Raw genomic sequence first — 19,019 nt, forward strand, 5'->3', positions numbered from 1 at the left:
CAGCTGAGAGTTTTGTCCTATTTTTTTTTTTTTTAACATTCAGATAATTGCATTTTTTCACCTATACACCTAGGTCACAAGGGCACAAGACAATCAACCCCTATAATGAACCATTATGAGGTAATTTACTGTGGTCAACTCTGCTTATGAAAATGACCATCAGTTACAGAGCCATGAGCTGCTGTGGCTTTGAGGGTTTCCATGGCCCCTCACCTCCAGGCGCCTGGCTGCAATTTCAGCAGCACAAAAGCTGCCCACCACAGTCCTTGGGAAGTTCTCATCAGTGTGGGGTGAAATGGAGAGAAGCCAAGAACAACGTCGTCAATCTTTCACAAAACAAAAGGTGTCTTTCCAAAGGCCTGCTCTTCTAAACTACATGCTACTTCCATTTTGAGTGTTAAGATTCCCTTCATTTTATTAAGTGAGGGCAACACAATGTTTTTTAAAGCCTTAGGTGGCAACATAGCTGGTAATCTTACATCCAAGCACTCACATATATATATTTTTAAATGTGAGATTTCAAAGGCTGGGTAGGCCTGGTGTGGGGGCTCTCCTCCTTGCTGGCAGGCACAGTGGTCACCTGCTATCGGTCAGGTAGAGGGAGGGGGCTCATCTAGACTAACCAAGGCAGACAGCGAACTGGGCAGACAATCAGGGAAAGGTTGCCAAAGTGTAATTTCATCACATGCCTCTCTAATAGCTTTGGAACTTAGCATTTTTAAAAAGCTCTCTTGCTCCTCTCCCTCTCTATCTGAAAGGCATACAGAGACACAAAGAAGAGGGAAAGACAAAACTTTTTAATCATCTGGTTCAATTTTGCCATTAAACATGGCCCTGGCCCAGGACTTTTCCTATTATGAGTTTCCAACTTAGGAATATTTGGTTCCTCACTCTCAAGTTTCGTTGTTGTTTTTTAGGTGAGGGGATTTGCTAGGAAAAAACCTATTCATAGTTCAAACGAACTAAAGTGCTAACTGCATACTACAAAAATGCACAGTCAACAAAAACAGTAGCTTAGACGGCATCGTTTCATATTTATTTTTGAGTGTTCGAAAAGGATCAAATGCATTAAAAATAATGTAACAGCAGACAGCTCAGACAGAGGAACAGAAATACAAACACCATACAAAGATTTGTCTTTGCTGCCCCCCCTTCACTTCAAAAATTAAGTCACCACCACCCCTACCCCCTGCACGTCAATCTCATTGGTTGGTTTCTCAGGAAGAAAAAGAGAGGATTTCTGCAAGCCTCTATGCTAATCTCTAGAACACAACAGAACCAGACGGACTGATTATACCAGGCGTGGCTGGCAGCAGCAGGGACGCAACACGTCACCAGTACAACAAAGCAGATAACACACATGCTGGTTTTTTAAATCAGTAGTTTTATTACAATTCACACTGACACACAATTAGCGAAGGAATGTTCTGACACTTTCTGAGCATTTCACGGAAAGCAAATGTTAACTACCCAGGCAGGAGAGTCATCCACACCTTTTCCAAACAAAAAGCAAAAGTTTTTACATGTGGTAACTGAAGGAAACAAAGTTCTCGAATTCCTGTCTGAAAACAGCCTGTGTTCCAGGGAAGCAGACTGAAAGAGGAAGTGTCCTCCTCGCACAGCGCAGAGTCCTGCCACCACACCCCAACCTTGACCTTTCAAGTGACTTCTGGGGACACTGCAGCTGCCGGGAGGTGTTCAGGGGCTACAAGAATCTACTTAGAGGGTTAGCTATTACACTTCACTGTCATTGAAAGGAAAGGATAAATTAAGACAGTTAAGTTTTCCTAAAATGCACAAAGACAAGGGAAAAAATACCTGGGTATATAAAAAATGAGATGCTCTTTTCACATAACTCATTTAAAAGGTTACAATTACCATAAACATTTAACTCCATTAGAGATCACTGGCAAGGCTTGCTTTTATATATCTGCAAGAGGGCCCTGCCTCTGCCCAGGTCTGGAGCCAGCAGTGTGTGTGCCAAGTCACCGGCCCCGGGGAAGCAGGCGTCAGACTACTGGGAGGGTTGCATAGGCGTTTTTCAGATCCACTGCGTAAGACACTATGGGATCTTGAGAAGTTTCCTCTCTCAGTAGTCCTCGTGCCTGTCATGTGCTTCCATCCCTTTAGTGTCCAAACACACCAAGCGTTCTGGGAGAAACACACCGAAAGGATGTTTTAGATGAATTCACCACACATTATGGTACTTGGGAGCAGCAAAGGAAAAGAGCCTAATCCTGACCCTGCTATTTTAAATAGAAAAGCATTACAGGAGGAAACTAAAAGGAAAAAAAAAAAAGAAGACAGGCAACTATCAATAATTTTGGTAAATCTGAGCTATGGAGAGAAGTCCTTGTCACATTCCGTCCACTAGGGAACCCATTTGGATTTTCATGTCTGACTGCATCAGCAGAAGATACACTGCTGCACATATTTACAGGTATGTGCATGCACAGTTATAAAATTCATATCATGAAAGTCTTTTAGATACATACACATGTAAAACCTGCACCCCTAAAAAATAAACACATTAGCCAGTAGTCAGTTAACTCTGTAGAGTTTCTTCACAAACCAGTCAGAACAGTCTCCCAACAATGGCACACGACCAGCTGGCTGCCCTCTCAGGTCCATTACCTATTGATAAACATTTTAAAATTCAGATGTCTAATAGAACATCCCCAGAATAGAACATTGATGGAATTATGGCTTTGCAAACAAGGATCTGTATTTCCTTGATGTTTCATTTCTATCAATGTTGAGGCTTTCCCTCTGTGTTTGCCCAGCAGTGGGAGAGCATTTGCTCAGGACCACATTCGATACTGTGACACACCCTTCTTATCAAAGGACTGTAGCTGGTATTTCCTTTGCTGTTTGCAGTTTCCTTTGCTGAGGGAACCATCACAACATTGTGTCTCATGCTGCTGGTGGATCACAGTGAGTTGTGTGTGTTCCAAGGTAACTTATGATGTGTGGATATCTTTGAGGTGAAGCAGAAGTTGCTCTGGCATTTAAGAAATGAAAAAGCTTCCCAAGAGAAAAACATAAAGGACTGGGTGGTGAACAACAGGCTCCACGAAGGAACTCAAAATGTTGCCTGAATAAACATGCTGGATATCTGACACTGTAGTTTAAACAAGACAAAAACACTCAAAATACTTCCTTTAGAAACGATGCAGTTCGCAAAAATGGAGTATTATTTTTTTTAACTTTTTCATTCTCCCCACCACAAAAACCTTGAAATAAAAGAAACCACACCAAGTTGTTTAGTATAGTACAAAACTTAACAACCTTGTCATTTGCATTTGAATACAGGAATCTCAGAAATATAGAAAATCCATGATAATGATAGCAAGAATGTTTAATGCCATTGCCCACATTTTTTAAAAGGAAAATTTTTCATAGTTGATACAACTTCTAAAAAATATTTTTTTTTCGGATGTGCTCACAGTTCCAGATTGCTAACCTATAAATTAAATGGGAAAAGTATCCATATATATAAACAAGGCCTCTTGTTCATTGATTTCAATCTTGGTTAAACCTTTGGATATTTCAATCTTCAGATGTCATAAGGTAAGGCTGAGTTCATTGGATATAAATAAAATGTTTAAGTCTATGATGCACTGCAGCACTAGAAAAACAAACGCATCAAATATTTACAGGTCGGCTACAATATCTTAAGAAAAACTAAACTGTCTATCAGTATCAAGCCACACTCATTTCTGAACCCTTTTAGTTGCAAAAATAATAATAATAATAAACAACAGGAATTTTTTTTCTCACTCCTGTCTGCTCTTAACCCTGAAGTCAAGGCAGGTCTTAGGTGGCAGGGCGCGGTCTTTTGGGAGGCGGTGGGGGCATGAGCTCTGCGTCGGGGTCCAGATGATGCTTTCGCTTCTGTCCTTGAAAAGCTGCAGCACATCTGTCGATGAACTCAAACAGCATCTCCTTGGTGACAGGGTTTGAGATGCTATTGCACACAGCTGGGGACAAAGGGAGGCAAGGGTCCCACGTGAGGGTTAATGAAGGCAGCTGACTCACCACAGCGGCTTTCCATCCCAATATGCTAAATATTTGCATTTCACCAATTTGGGTGATAAACTTCATTTAGCTTACGCCAATATCCTCCCCCCCACCCCACAACCTAAAGAAGTCTCCAAGGGCCACGCTTCGTGGCAGTATTTACTTTAAACTCAAACTTTAAGTATTTGGAATAGAGCGTGTGTCTGCACTATGGTTTTCTAGCCCTCCAAAACAATTCTTAAGGGATTTTTGATGTAGCTTGGTACACTGAACTCCAGAAAACATGCACTCTAATCCTACCCAGCTATCACCCCTACAGAATGAAGAGGCCACACTGCAGCTGGCAGACTGTATTACTATAATAACATTTGAAGATTCAACAAAATAACCTAACACCTAAAGCACCTTTTCTTAAGTGATTAAAATTTTGCACCAGTCCTTTTAATTTTACTTAGTCTGTCTTGAAAAAGACACTGACTTAATCATTTCTGTTTTTGAAATTAACTAGCTTTGTCTGAACACAAAGCTAATTAATTTCTATTTCTAACAAGAATCACTGAATGTGCAACATTGATTTTTAAACTATTGAGTTGCCTAACCAGGCAACTTTCATATTTCCCTCATAAGCTTATCATATTATCATTATCATCACCATCATCAACTCAGCATTGTACAAAGTAAACAATCCTATACTTGGTGTTCTTCAAATAAGAGCAATGGTACTAGTAGTGTGTACCTCATAAACTTTGTTTTGTTCCCCATGAAAGACTATTCTGAATTCCCAAAGTGCTCATCTTGTACCAAAGAAGGAAAACTTAGCTGATTTTTTAAAATGGTTTTCATTTACTTTGTTCTCTATTATTTCTAAAGCTATTTTAGGAATGGAAAATTACATTTCCCCCTGCTAATTTTGTCTTTTACCATCTGGCAAACAATGGTTTTATAGTTTTGAATAGATCTGAAATTATCTGGTTTTTACTATTGTTCAAGAAATTCAACTTGTATACATCCCAGTGTGTTGCACTTTACACTTCTCTTTTAGGCATGTAGACACCAATTTACCAGTCCAGGAGAGCTCATGAGCCATCGGGAGTCAGGGAGGGCACTGACTCAACACACCATCTTTTTGGCTAAACAAGGATTGGGTCCAAATGACCAGCTCTTATTAAGGCAACAAGGACTGCACATCTGAGCTCTGCGACCTTGACTCTTGTGTGTGTTCCACCGAGAGGCTGTGGTACTTACCCATGGCAGTGTTATAGGCATTAGGAAAACTTTTGTCTGTTCTCTGTCTCATGAAGACCCAGCTGTTATTCTCAAATTTGCATTCTATGATTTTGTTGTCATACTGTTTTAGCTCTTTTGTCACCTGTTTTAAAAGAAAACCAAGGAAAATATTTAAATCATTTGAAAGGCTTTTTGCTTGCACTGTGTGACAGCCACATTAGGATATGCCAGAAACACCCCAGTAACTCTTCATGTGGAGCTCTTCGTCAGCCGACGTGTCTCATCAAGCCTAGAGCCATGGAGTGCACTCCCTTGCACACAAGCTCATTTATCCAACATCTTATAAACAGTCGTGAAAATGGCTGTCAATACATGGCAATTAAAAGAAGTTAAGTCGAAAGCAACCACTTCTGGGCCAAAGGCAAGTATGTTACCACGGGGACCAATGCCTTTAACACTGTTTGGGTCCCTATGGCTTCCAAAACTGCATATACTGTCTAGGATTACCAGTTTTCAGGAAGGTCACATCATGTACATTCCTACATCAAAACCTAAGAAATGCCCTTTACTGGTGGAAAGAGAAAATTACACATAAAAACGAAACACTAGGATCAAATTCAGGCAATGTGCAAGTTAAATGTAATGACTTCCCAAAAACCCTAGATCTTTTACCCATTCTATCTCCAAACTAGTATGAATTTGGAGCTGAGGTGACTGTTTACTTTAGCTGGTGGGTTTCTGGCTTCTTTACCCCAGATGATGGAATATGAATTACAACTTACTCTATCAAAGCTAACAAGTATCCATGGTAACTACAGAACTCCTTTAAAACTCTTTTTAAAGGAGATTTCATTGGGCTGTGAGAATGGTTTTCATAAATAGGAATCTAAGCTTATCTTTGCAGTTTCAAATCAAATGCCAGTCATGGTAATATTTTAATTTTGCCTTCATCTTTCATAGCTAACAACTTTTCCTCACAATATAGTAGATTGCAATCATTTAACTTCATTAGCATTATTTGAAACACTCTCATTTTTCTATCCTTCTATTCACTACCTACCTAGGACCATGAAGGGAACAAAATTTCTTAAAAATGCTTTTAATTCACACATTAGGCAGTGCATGTCTTCATTCAAAACTTTCAAACTGTTTCATTTTTCCTTAATGGATATTAGGTTTGACTAGACTACTTGCATTTTCAATGAGTCCAACAGGACTAATATATTCAGTGGTTCCGGAACTAAACCTGCCTCCAAAATGATATTCCAAATGCCAAATCTGCCAAGCTTTTTCTCGAATATTCATTATTTTAGTTTCAATCTCCTTCTGATGCCAGGCCAAGGGACCTACTTCCTTTTATGTCTGATACATAATTTATAGCTAAGTATTGGGAAATTGTACTTATGCATACCATACGTAATGCTTAACAAAAGCTAAGTTTCTAAATCAGAGTCTCTTTTCTAATTCCTGAAGTGAACAAGTGAACTCCAAATTTATTGCGTCATTGGAAAAACAACAAACAAAAGTGTCTAGTACACAGCAGACAATTAGTAAGATTGCTAATTGAAAATAAAATCAGGGCCTAGCATGATGGCTCAATGGTTAAATCCTCGCTTTGTATGTGCCCGGATCCCATAAAGGTACTGGTTTGTGTCCCAGCTGCTCCATTTTCCTTCCAGCTCCGTGCTTGTGGCCTGGGAAAGCATTAGAGGATGGTCCAAGGTCTCAGGACCTTGCACACCCATGGGAGACCTGGAAGAAGCTCCTGGCTTCAGATCAGCTTGGTTCTGGCCACTGTGGCCACTTGGTGAACGAACTGGTGGATGAAGGCTCTTTCTATTTCCTCCTCTGTAACTCTGCCTCTCCAATAAAAACAAATCTTAAAAAAAAAAAAAACACAGAGTAGTTTTTTTTTTCTTTTTAAAGAAAAGGAAATTAAGCAGTAAAATTTTGCTTTTCAAAAACTGGTTAAAAAAAAAAAGGTAGTATTAAAGTTACCACCATAACCATTTAAAGCATGTAATTCAGTAGTGTTATACCATTGTGTGCAACACATTTAAACTTTACTAAAACTCAGGACCTACTAAATGCTAATTCCCAGCTCTTCTGCTGCACCGACCTTGATCACCACCTGATTTCTATGATTTTGACTACTTTGCATAAGTCATACAGTGTTGGTTCTTTTGTGCTTCTCTTATTTTGCTTAGTATAAAGTTTCTGACGTCCATTCATGCAGCATGTGACAGGAGTCCCTCCCTTTTAAAAGCTAATAGTCATATATATATATGCATATATACAACTGTTTATTTAACCATTTATCTGTCAATGGACATTTTGGAGGCTTCTACTTCCCAGTTATGGTGACTAACAGTGATGAACTGGGGTGCAAAAACGGCTCTTGAAATTCTACTTTGGATTCTTTTAGATATATACCCAGACATGGAATTCCTAGATCATATGTTAATTCTCTCTCTCTCTCACTTTTATTTAAGGACCTCCACACAGTTTTCTAGGGTGAGTACACTGTACCCTTTTCACATTCTCAATAGCAGTGCACAAAGCTTCCAAGTTCTCATCAAAAAACATATATGTTTTTCAAGGATGGCTTGCTAATGTGCACCCTGTATATTATTAGCCAACAGTGTGGTGAGTTTTCTTTCTTTTTTAAGATTTATTTTTATTGGAAAGTCAGACTTTACAGAGAGTAGGAGAGACAGAGAAAAAGATCTTCCATCTGTTGGTTCACTTCCAAAGTGGCTGCAATGGCTGGAGATGAACCAATCCAAAGACAAGAGCCAGGAGCTTCATCTGGATCTCCCACACAGGTACAGGGTTCCAAGGTTTTGGGCCATTCCCTATTACTTTCTCAGGCCATAAGCAGGGAGCTGGATGGCAAGTTAAACAACTGGGACACAAATTGGTGCCCACATGGCATCCTAGTGCATGTAAGGTGAGGATTTAGCCATTAGACTATTGTCCTGGGCTTAGTGTGGTAAGTTTTATCACGTATCTTACCATTCTTCAGTCCCCAGCTCCAGAATTCTTACAGATTATGTGGTGTTCAAACTGATTATAGCAATTAAGCAGCATTACTAACTTTTTGTGTATCTGCCTGTCCATGCATTAACTGTCTGGGAAACAGAGCCTTCCAGAAAATGCACCTATCACTACTAATTTAACTATACTTCCATGTTTCAGTGCATACACTGTTCTTCATTGATCACCCTAGTCAGATTGCCAAAAGAGACACACTGTAAGGCACTCATCTGGATAGTGGCAAAGTATATTTAACTGATAAAAAAAGATATTATCTCCCAAATGTGTACAGACAAAAGACAGTTTTCACGAGTGAGATGAAAAGGATGATTGGCATACACGGAAGTGATTTAACTTTAGTATCCAAATGCTAATTCATTACTATGACAATAATCCTCCCTGGCCAATCACCTATCAATATTTACCAAAGCAGGACCTCCACCAGGTCTATACAGTCAGCCCTGCATCATAGTTAATACAAGTTTCAAAGTGAAAAGCATAATATATTTGTAAACCAAAATTTTACATCCGCATTTCTCATTTGCATCAGATTAATAAGGTGCTATTATTTTGGATACACGTAAAAGCAACATAGTTTACACCGAAACTTGCTCATGTATTATATATTTCATTATACCATTTCTATTATCTAATATCTTATTGAGTACTGCACTCTCATACTATTTGGATCTCCATAATCTGGGGTTAACAGACTGTCAGAAGAACCTTACCCACTACCTCTGAAAATTTTAAGTGACCAATTCTAAGGTATTAAGTACCAGGAATGAGGGTGCACCTCCCCTCATCCACAGACAGAGAGACTAATAGTTATTCTAGACTGCCAATTCTTCACAGAATTACTTTTTGTAACCGAGAACACTACTGAGTCACAAAGACACACAGTCAGTGTTGCCTCAATGGGTCTGCATAAAGTAAGCCAGGATTATTTAACAAAGCACCCTAGAACGTATCGTTTGGTTTTGCTATTACGAGTTTCTCTCCCCCTCCTTCCCTCTCTTTCCTTCTCCTTTTCTTCCCTCCCTCTCTCTCCTCTCTCAGTAGTCTGAGAAAACAACCAGGGTTTCTTTTTTCTTTCTTTAATTTTGAAATCATTTTAGATGGACAGAAAAGTTTGAGAGACAATTCAGGAAATTCTTGCATTTCCTTCATTCAACTTCTCTATTTAACACACTTATTAACTAAAAAAATTACGGCAAGTACAGAACAATGAACTATAGTTTCTGCTCAGACTTGTCAGCTTCCCTGCTCATGCCATCACCTATGTCAGAATCCAATCTAGGAAGCCACATTGCGTTCAGTCCTCTGTAGTTGGTCTTAACGCACAACATCCCAGGTTTTCCTTCATACTTGTTTTGCAGAACTTTCCTCAATTTGGAATTGCTCTGGTGTTTCCTTAGGATTGGGCTGAGGTCAGGGGGCTGGAAGAGGAGGGTGCAGAGGGGACGTGCCCTCACTTTCTGACATCCGAGAGCATGTGACAGCAACATGACAGCGCTGCCGACCGGGCAACTGGCATCTGCAATGTCTCGCCACTGCAGAGTAGGCTTTCTCTTTCCAAACTGTATTGATTAGCGGTGGGTCATTACAGTGATCCCATACAGGGAGCGGGGAAATGAAGCTTTACTTTCTGAATCTGTAGACATTTATTCAAACAGCCACAGCAAGTATAAATTTCTGGGGGATACTCTGGTGCCATGCAAAAACTCTGTTTCTTAAAGTTTTCCTCATTAATTTTAGCATTCATCTGTGAATCTTGCGCCTGCAGCAATTACTGCTGGGGTGTTCCAATGGCGTTTTCATTTTCCCCCATTTCTTCTACTTGTATTATCTGAACTTCTTGTACAGGGAAGCTATGTGCTTCTTCCTTTGCTTCATAAGAGTATTCATCTTATTCTTTGCTTTATAATCAAACTTTATCTTCACTAACATTGTTGCTCAAATTGTTCTAGCTTTGCCACTGGCTCCTGAGACTTTATAACTGGCTTCTAGTTTTTTCCCAGAGGAGCTCTTTACCAAGATTTTTTTTTCTTCAGAATAAAACTACCTTCTAAGTCCAGGCTACAGTAAGCAAGTACTACCAGTACTTGACTTGTCAAAATTTAAAACTTTTGTTGAAAGGAAGGGATGAAGCGGAAGAAAAAGTAGCAAGGGAAGCAGAGGAGTGGATTTATAAATACATTTTTACTTAGAGGTTTCCACCCCACCTTGTGGACAATGTTGTCTGCAGTTAACTAAGTTGGTCCTCTCCACTGCAATTCTACTTTTTGGTAGTTCAAGCTCAATTTCTGTAGTGGCACAGAAGGTGGGTTTTTAAAACCTACCTCAAATAAATGAACATAAATAAGAATTTCTATGTAAATTATTTCATTTTTGAAAGGTTTATGATGGCAGAGAAAGCAAAATTATATAAACTTTCACTGTCAGAACAGTACAAACAGCTTACGTTTGAATTACCAGATAATGCCATTTAGAACGGCCACTTAAACTAGGGTTGTGATGTAATATCATTTTTTTTAAAAAAATGCAACCATCTATGAAGAGCATAAGATGTTCAGCAAGTCAGTTTTTGCTTTGTTTTATTTCATTTGTTTTGAGAACACATTACACTACGATTTCAAAAAAAATTTTCCCCATGAGCCTTGTGTTGTGGTGCAGCCGGTAAAGATACCGCTGCTGGTGCTAGCATCCTGACGGGGTCCAGTTAAGAGTTCCAGCACCTCCACCTCTGATTCAACTTCCTCCAAACACTCCTGGGAAGCAACAGAAGATGACCCAAGCTTGAGCCTCAGCACCCAAGTGGGAGACCCCCGAAGAAGCTCCACGCTTCAGATCAGCCCAACTCTAGCTGTTGTGGCCATTTGGGGAGCCAATCAACAGATTAAATTTCTCTCTTTTTCTCCCTCTTTCCCTCTCCTTGCCTCTCTGTCTGTCTGTCTGTCTCTGTGGGCATGGGAGCTGGTGTGTCTCCCCCTCTAACTCTGCCTTTCAAATAAATAAATGAATCCCTTTTTTATAGTGTCTCTCCACTAGAAAATGTTGGCTTTTGTTCTACTGTAATCAAGAACTACTGTGTAAATGACACACTTTACATTAGCTAGAACAGAAACACAGCAGCAGGAAATCTCTCCTTTATGAATAGCTGGATTTTTAAACCCTTAAATCAGACACTTTACTAATGAAAGTAGCCAATTAAAAATGAAGCAGCTACAATCCCAGCTTACTCCTTTTAATGTCTTTACTGACAAGTCACAGCTCCAGGGAATGAAATTCACACTAAACTGTAGATTACTACCTTCCAAGGAAATCAAGTTGAGTAATAATTATTCAAATTTTGATATATCTTTATATAGAATAACTGGACAGATAAACAACGACATTCATTCATAACTGGTAGATGCTGAATAAGAAATAATTTATCCTTTGTTGCCTGTAATATTTTCCAAGCTATTATTTGAAAAAAAATAATATGAGAATTCCATAATACGCTATGCATCAAAGATGACAACCTTCAGGGCCTGGCATGGTAGCTTTGTGGTTAAAGTCCTAGCCTTGCATGTGACGGGATTCCATATGGGTGCTGGTTCATAGCCTGGCTATTCTACTTCCCAACCAGCTCCCTGCTTGTGGCCTGGGAAAGCAGTCAAGGAGAGCCCAAAGTTTGGGGACCTAGCGAGCACATGGGAGACCCAAAGGAGGCTCCAGGTTCCTGGCTTGTCTGATTGACTCATTTCCGGCTGTGCAACCACTTGGGAAGTGAACCAACAGACAGAAGATTTCTGTCTCTCCTACTCTTTGTAAATTGACTTTCCAATAAAAAAAAATAAATCTTTAAAAAAATATGACCACCTTCATATTGGCTTCTAATGCAGAGAGGTACTCCTGGAGTTGCTGCACACTTATGGGGACATTTGGGGTATTTTAAATGTTTAGATAAATGTGGTGATTGCTGCTGTACCAATTATTACTTAGAGGGACTTACCTTTTTTCTTTTTTTTTAAGATTTATTTTACATACTTGACAAGCAGAGTTAGAGAGAGAGAGAGAGAGAGAGAGAGAGGAAAAGAAAGAAAGAATGAGATCTTTCATCCACTTGTTCACTCCCTAAATGACCACAATGGTTGGGACTGGACCAGGCCAGGGCCAGAAACCCAAGTCTTCCACATGGTGTCAGGGGTGCTAATACTTGGGCCATCTTATTCTGCCTTCTCAGGCACATTAGCAGAGGGCTGGACTAAACTGGAGCTGCCAGGACTTGGACTGGTGCTCATGTGATATGCTGGCATCACAGAAGACTGCTGTCCACAATACTTGCTCCACAATTTCACAGTTTCGATACTAGGTTCCTTAAGATATCATTATATTTGCAAAATCCGAGTTTCTGACAGTTACTTTGGCAACAGAACTCAACGTAGAATAGAACTTGAGGTGTTGACCAATTGATTCCAAAATCTGAAAAGTTATGCAGCCCCTAGTATATGCTTGGATTTATCTACAATAAATGGAACTGGAAGGTATTTGTTTCCCTTAAATGTAGGGTATATGAGGCCATAGCAACCAAGAAAATCTGCTCATTTCTGTCTTCACTCTTCTTTATCCATTCTTCCCCAGTTCCTGGTCTCTAAAATTACATATGCAAATTTATCTCCAGCACTTAGTGGAAACCAACCAGGTTAGAGCAGCGAAAGATACCACTGGAGCCCCTATCACCACATACCACGGAAATATCTACCAATTTAATACACTAAATATGCAGACTTAAACCATTAAAATTTGTTCTTCTGATTGATCTTCCGACTGCCACAGTACTTGGTTTGTAGCAGATCCCCGGGGAAGATGTTTACAAAATTCAAGAGGATCATGTAGGCTACCAACCTGCTGTACTGTTGACAGCTATTTAAATATGGTTTAAATATAGCCTGGTATCATATTGGAGCATTCTTCTGCCTTCCTCTCTCCTTTCAGTTTTTTCTTCCCTCCACCAAAACAAAGCAGTTTGGGGGGCTGCAGGAACAGAATGAAGGAGTGAGGGGAAAAGAAAGCAAAGGGGGATGTCTTCTTAAACATCCTTTTTTATTGGTCAGGCAAGATCAATTGTTTTTGGAACTGCAGAATTTATTTTTATATAAATAAATAACAATCACTGAGCTGTCAATATGGGTCAAGCATTATAAAATGATTTGTATCTGAGTTCAAAGAAAAGCTGGGGGAAAAAACAGGTAACATCTATTTCCATGAATTTGTGACACAGTCACACAATCTCATTTAACATGGACCACAAATTCATGATGTAAGAATTCCATTGTTGCCCTTTTACAGGTGCCATTTTCTATCCCCCGACTGCTAAGGACGTGGAACCCAGAGGACAAGAAATGCAGGATGAGCCAAACAAGGTCATTCTCTTGCTTGGATTTTGGCTGAAAACTGGCACAGGTACCTCTGCATTCATAAGCATAAGAGCTACCCATATGGAACACAAAGCACTTAGCTCCAAGTGTCCCTATAGCTGGCAGTCTATTCCAAGATACTAAAAGTGGGCTCTAGTGGAGATACCAAAGTGGGCTCTAGTGTACTAAACTACAAAACCATTTTTCAAACAAGCTTTTAAAAAATCTATTCTTAGTTACACACAACCTATTCCAACACTACCATCAAAAGAGAAGCAATGGTTACAGTTAAATACCAAGTTTATTAATTATTCTTAATTACTAAGTACCTGTGTGCACATAAAAGTGTCAGGAGACACATAGAACCAACCCCAAAGACAGCGCTCCTGGATGGTAAGCATTTTGCAGGCAATTATCTGTCTACTTTGTATTTATTAAGATGTCCATCAGTCTTCACCCTACTCAACTTTGCACCAGTGAAATGTTTCTTGAGCTCATCAACGACCTCTTTGCTGTTAAGTCAAAAGGACTCCGATCATTTGATCTCTCAGCCCTGTCTTACACAATTAACTACTGTCTCTTCAAAACATTTCCCTTGTAAGTTGCCAGGACATCCCAGGTAAGCTTCTTGTGCTATCCTTTGCTGCTGCTCCTCACGTTTCTTTGTGGATGATTTTTCTTCTGAAGGCTGCAAACTCCTAGGATTTGTATCAGGTTCTTTCTCTAGCAATCCTGTACACCTTCACAGTTTTAAACACCATCTATATGTGGGAAAACTCTCACATTCTATCTCTTGACACATTTTCTGAGCTTTATACCCATCAATCTTCTCACCCAACAAATACCATGCAGCAGCAACATGCCAGGCACAGGCTGCAGACTAGTGAGACATCCATGTGATACCACTGACATATCATAAACAAGGTAGCCATAGTCTCTGCCCTTTGTGAAAGGCAGACAATAAACCAGCAAATAATCACAAATTATGAAAAGGCCTGAGAAGAGCAGGTGTAACAGACATGACTGTAGGGAGGACAACTTGGTTTTGGGTGGGTTGGCATGAGGAGATGATATTAAACTAAGGGATATTAAAGTAAGACTTAGACAATGGTAAGAAGCCAGCTTATAGATGGGAAGAGTAGGAGGAAGAAAATGAATGAGAAAGGATGAGTGGATAGGAGGAACATACGTTTTAGAAAATGACTAACAGTGCATACAAAGGCCTGAGGTTACAAAAGACAATGATTTTGGCAAGCTGGAGCTGCAAAGGTGGTACAAAGGCATTACAATTGAAAATAAAAGCCGTCTCTAAGAGGCTGTAAAGCTGGTCCCACAAAGATCTACACTCTTCAAACTTCCCTGCTTATATCATCTACCCACTTACCCATCTACCCATCCATCCATCTATGAATCCATTCACCCATCCCATGTATCCATCCACCCAGCCATCTATCCATCTTCTAGCTATAATTCTACTCTCCGAGTTCAGAAACTTTGGTGTCCTCATGATCCTTTATTCCTCCCTCACGCAATCTATTACCAAAGGCCAATGAATTTCACTTTTCCAAAATATTCTGACTATACTTATTTTTACTATCTTTTACTGTTATTTCACAGTCTAAGTCATTATTTTCTTACACATTCCTAAAAGAGCTCCCAATCTAGCCTTTTCTATATGTCCTTATCAACTTTTTTACAGTGCAGCCAGATCTGTTTTTGAAAAGTGGCAGTCCTCTATGTCTAATAAGAGACATTTTCCACTATGCACACACATATAAAATGGAACACTCGCTCACATTCATGGATTCTAAGAATTAATATAATAAAAACGTTCATACATTTTGATTTTCAGAGTTAACTTACAAATATACATATTTAATATGATCCCAATCAAAATATCAAAGTTGTTCTCAGATCTGGAATGAAATGACCCTAAAATGCATATGGAGTTGAAAAAGGCCTTAACTAGCTAAAGCAATCTTAAACAATAAAGCTGGAGGCATCACAATACCAGATTCCAAGACACATTATAAAGCAGTTATAATTAAAACAGGCTGGTACTGGCACACACACACACACACACACACACACAAATAGACATGTGAACCAAGGGAACAGATAAGAAATGCCAGAAATCAATCCTATGATCTATAACTGACAGATTTATGACAAATGAGCTAAAAATCACCCCCCAAAGAAGGGGCAGTCTCTTAACAAGCAGTGTTGGGAAAACTGGATCTCTGCATGCAAAAGTGTCAAGTGAGATCTCTACCTTACAGCCTATAAAAAAATCAACTCATAATGGATTAGGAATCTAAATCTAAGACCTGAAACCATCCAATTAGTAGATGAGCACAGTGGAAACACTGAAAATCTTTTAAAAAGTAAAATTATTTTGTGTGCCCTAATCCTTTTGCTTTATATTACCTATCACTGTTTGTAAATTACTCATTGATTATCAATTTGATATCTGTCAACCACAACGGTTAGCAATTACTGAATACTTACTACACGCTAAGTATTGTTCCAGGTGATTTACATGAGTTAGTTTAAACGTCTCAACTGCCCAAAGGACTAGGTTTTATTTGTATCTCCATTTTTATGGACTTAGGAACAGAGGTACAGAGGAATTAAGTAATTTGATCAGGGTTTAACAGATAATAAATGGCACAAAAGTAAAGTGTATTGCTTCTTGGTTTTTAGTAAAATAATTTAATATGAATAATAATTCAGTGAGATTTCTAAAGGTGGAACCTGTAGCCACAAAGTTTAAGGAACTTGTATAAAGGATAAATTATTCCATTATCAAAATCCAAATCTAGGTTGCCATGAATGAAAGTAAGCTCTAGTTCAAAAAAGTTTTTAAAAGAGCCCAAGGTATATTCCACTTATGGGCCTTTGTATTATAAACTATAATTTAACAAATTATTTCTATGAATTACAATCCACTTGGGAGAATGTGTGGGTAGAAATAAAGTGATGTATAACTGATGAAGAGCAGAGGGTAGAACATATGGTCTTGAATCAAGCACAGTATCTGTCAAATTTCTTTGAGTTCACTTTCCAAATGCACATCATTCTGACCTGCATGCTTTCTGCTGTTTGCTATTCTAGTGGCAGCACAAACCACAAATCATAGCAAATTGCAGAATTTCTCAATCATTAAGGATTTACAATAGGTTAATTTTAAAATGGGCTGTGTTTCACAGCTGCAGAGCTTTTGTCTGCTTTCTAGACCAAATGAGAAGCCATTATGGGGTGGAATGGCCTTTCCATGGGCATGACTAGCAAAAAGAAAAGGTCATGTGCATAAAACAGGCAGCTCTATTAGGTAAGGTGAGGCAATAGTTAGGGCTTACTTAGGAGAATGCCAGGCTCCATAGCAAAATATGTTGGTTCCTTGTCTACTCAGTACCAAGCATGATGAGAAGTATAAGCAGATCACAGACTCATTGCATGCTTTGGATAATAAAACCAATTCATAACCAAAGAAGGCTTTACAATATACTATTAACAAAGGCAGAAGGTTAAAAAGCAATACATACATCTAACAGTTTGTTTTTTCTTTAAAAGTGCTCAAAAACAAAGAGTTACCTGATCCCGTTAATTTATCTGAAGTATACAACCAATGTAAATAGTTCATAAAGTATATCTGCCATATGAAACTTGATAATTGCTCTAATTTTGACAGTGATGAATATATAATTTAAAATCATTTAGTAATGAAATGTACATGTTTTAAAACGTTTACAAGGTACTGGACTTAACATTTGAACTAAGCAATTCATTATATTTTAGTATACAGTTCAAATATACTTTATGTGTCCTTCACTTATTTTCAAGGTCTTGCTAACAATTTAGATTCAATGTTCTTTTATTTCTCCTTCTGCAACACATGCTGGTCATGTTTAACATGACTCAACTACTCAACTATGTCTTTCTTAGGTGGTAGAAATCTCAAGAGAACTGTTCTGCAGACAAATCAATGAGGGAATATGGCAGATATATTTCCGTAATAAATCAAGGTCTCCTTCCTTCTAATTCTAGCACTTAGAACATCAATCATAATGCTACAATTCTTTTCTTTTGATCATTAAGAGTGGATTATTTCTTATAAAAAATCACTTGCCTTAGCAACATCTATAATTACCAAAGGCCATGGATTCACCTAACTTTTTAATTACTAGCTACACAGAAACTCAAAACAGTAAAAACGTTCTTGTGTGGATCAAGACTTACCTGGGCAAACCCAGCCAGCTTCTTACTTCCTCTCCTTTTTTTTATTTTTTAACTTTAAAGGTTTATTTATTTATTTGAAAGGCAGAACTAAAAAGAGAGAACTTCCATCTACTGGTTCACTTTCCCAGTGGCCACAACAGCCAGGGCTGGGCCAGGCTGAAGCCAGCAGCCTAACTCCATCCAGGTCCTCCAGGTGGGTCTCAGGAGCCAACCACTTGGGCCATACTTTGCTGCTATTCCCATGTGCATCCGCAGGGAGCTCGATTCGAAACAGAACAGCCAGCACTCATACCAGCATATACTTGGGATGCCAGTATTATAGGCAGTGATGCACTACAACAATCCCCAGATTTCTTTCTTAAAAGTATTTAAGTCAATGCAGCCTTTCAGAGGCCTTCAGCCCACAGCAGCCCACCTTCGCTGTGCTGTCTCAGCCATTTAGAAGCATCATTTTACTCTTCTCTGACACACACAAATTAATGTGCCCTTAGACATGCTTTCTCAACAATTACCTTGCTTGTTTGAGAAAGAAATTCAGTGGTTATTGACAAAAAATTCACAAAGTGATAACACTGCTCCAAATCTCAGGATTCTACTTTGTGTCCCTATGTGTTCCTTGAAAGACACTGATGACAGACTTATTTAAACCCAGCGCATAAGCTCCAGATACTGAGGTTATCAAAAACAAACTCCACAAAGTATTGCTTTAGTTTCCTCGGATATATATGAAAATAGTTATGTCAGAGATATTTGCACACTCACTTTATAGCAGCACTATTCATAACAGTTAAGAAATGAGAGCAACCTAAGTAACCATCAATGAGTGGATGGATAACAGAGGTGTGGAACATACACAATGGAATACAACCCAGCCATAAAAAATGGAATCTCTTAACATGGATGGAACTGGATGTCATCATTTTAAGTGAAGTCAGGCAATCACAGATTATAAGTACTGCATACTCTCACACACAGAATGTATAAAGGTAAATCTGAGGCCCGTGTTTGGCCTAGCAGTTAACATTTCAGTATACATTCAGCTCCTGATTCTAGCTTCCTGTTAGTGCATGCAACTCTAGGAAGCAGCAGAAA

General features: G+C 39.0%; 1 protein-coding gene across 4 annotated transcripts in view; it reads right to left on the minus strand.

The window, feature by feature from the left end:
* Positions 1-1,542: 1,542 nt before the first annotated feature.
* Positions 1,543-19,019, minus strand: part of RNGTT (RNA guanylyltransferase and 5'-phosphatase) — a 241,884-nt gene continuing 224,407 nt past the window's right edge. For 3 of the 4 annotated variants that reach the window (XM_040983758.1, XM_040983756.1, XM_040983755.1), the window contains 2 exons: positions 5,266-5,389; positions 1,543-3,980 (listed from right to left, as the gene is read on the minus strand). In XM_040983758.1, the coding sequence (XP_040839692.1) occupies positions 3,817-3,980; positions 5,266-5,389 (288 nt within the window). In that variant the 3' untranslated portion in view covers positions 1,543-3,816. The remainder of the gene's footprint in view (positions 3,981-5,265; positions 5,390-19,019) is intronic. The other variant, XM_040983757.1, reaches the window with a different exon arrangement.

This window comes from Ochotona curzoniae, unplaced genomic scaffold, assembly GCF_017591425.1.
Source record: "Ochotona curzoniae isolate NIBS_2020 unplaced genomic scaffold, NIBS_Ocur_1.0 contig_3819, whole genome shotgun sequence".
NCBI classification, from domain to species: Eukaryota; Metazoa; Chordata; class Mammalia; order Lagomorpha; family Ochotonidae; genus Ochotona; species Ochotona curzoniae.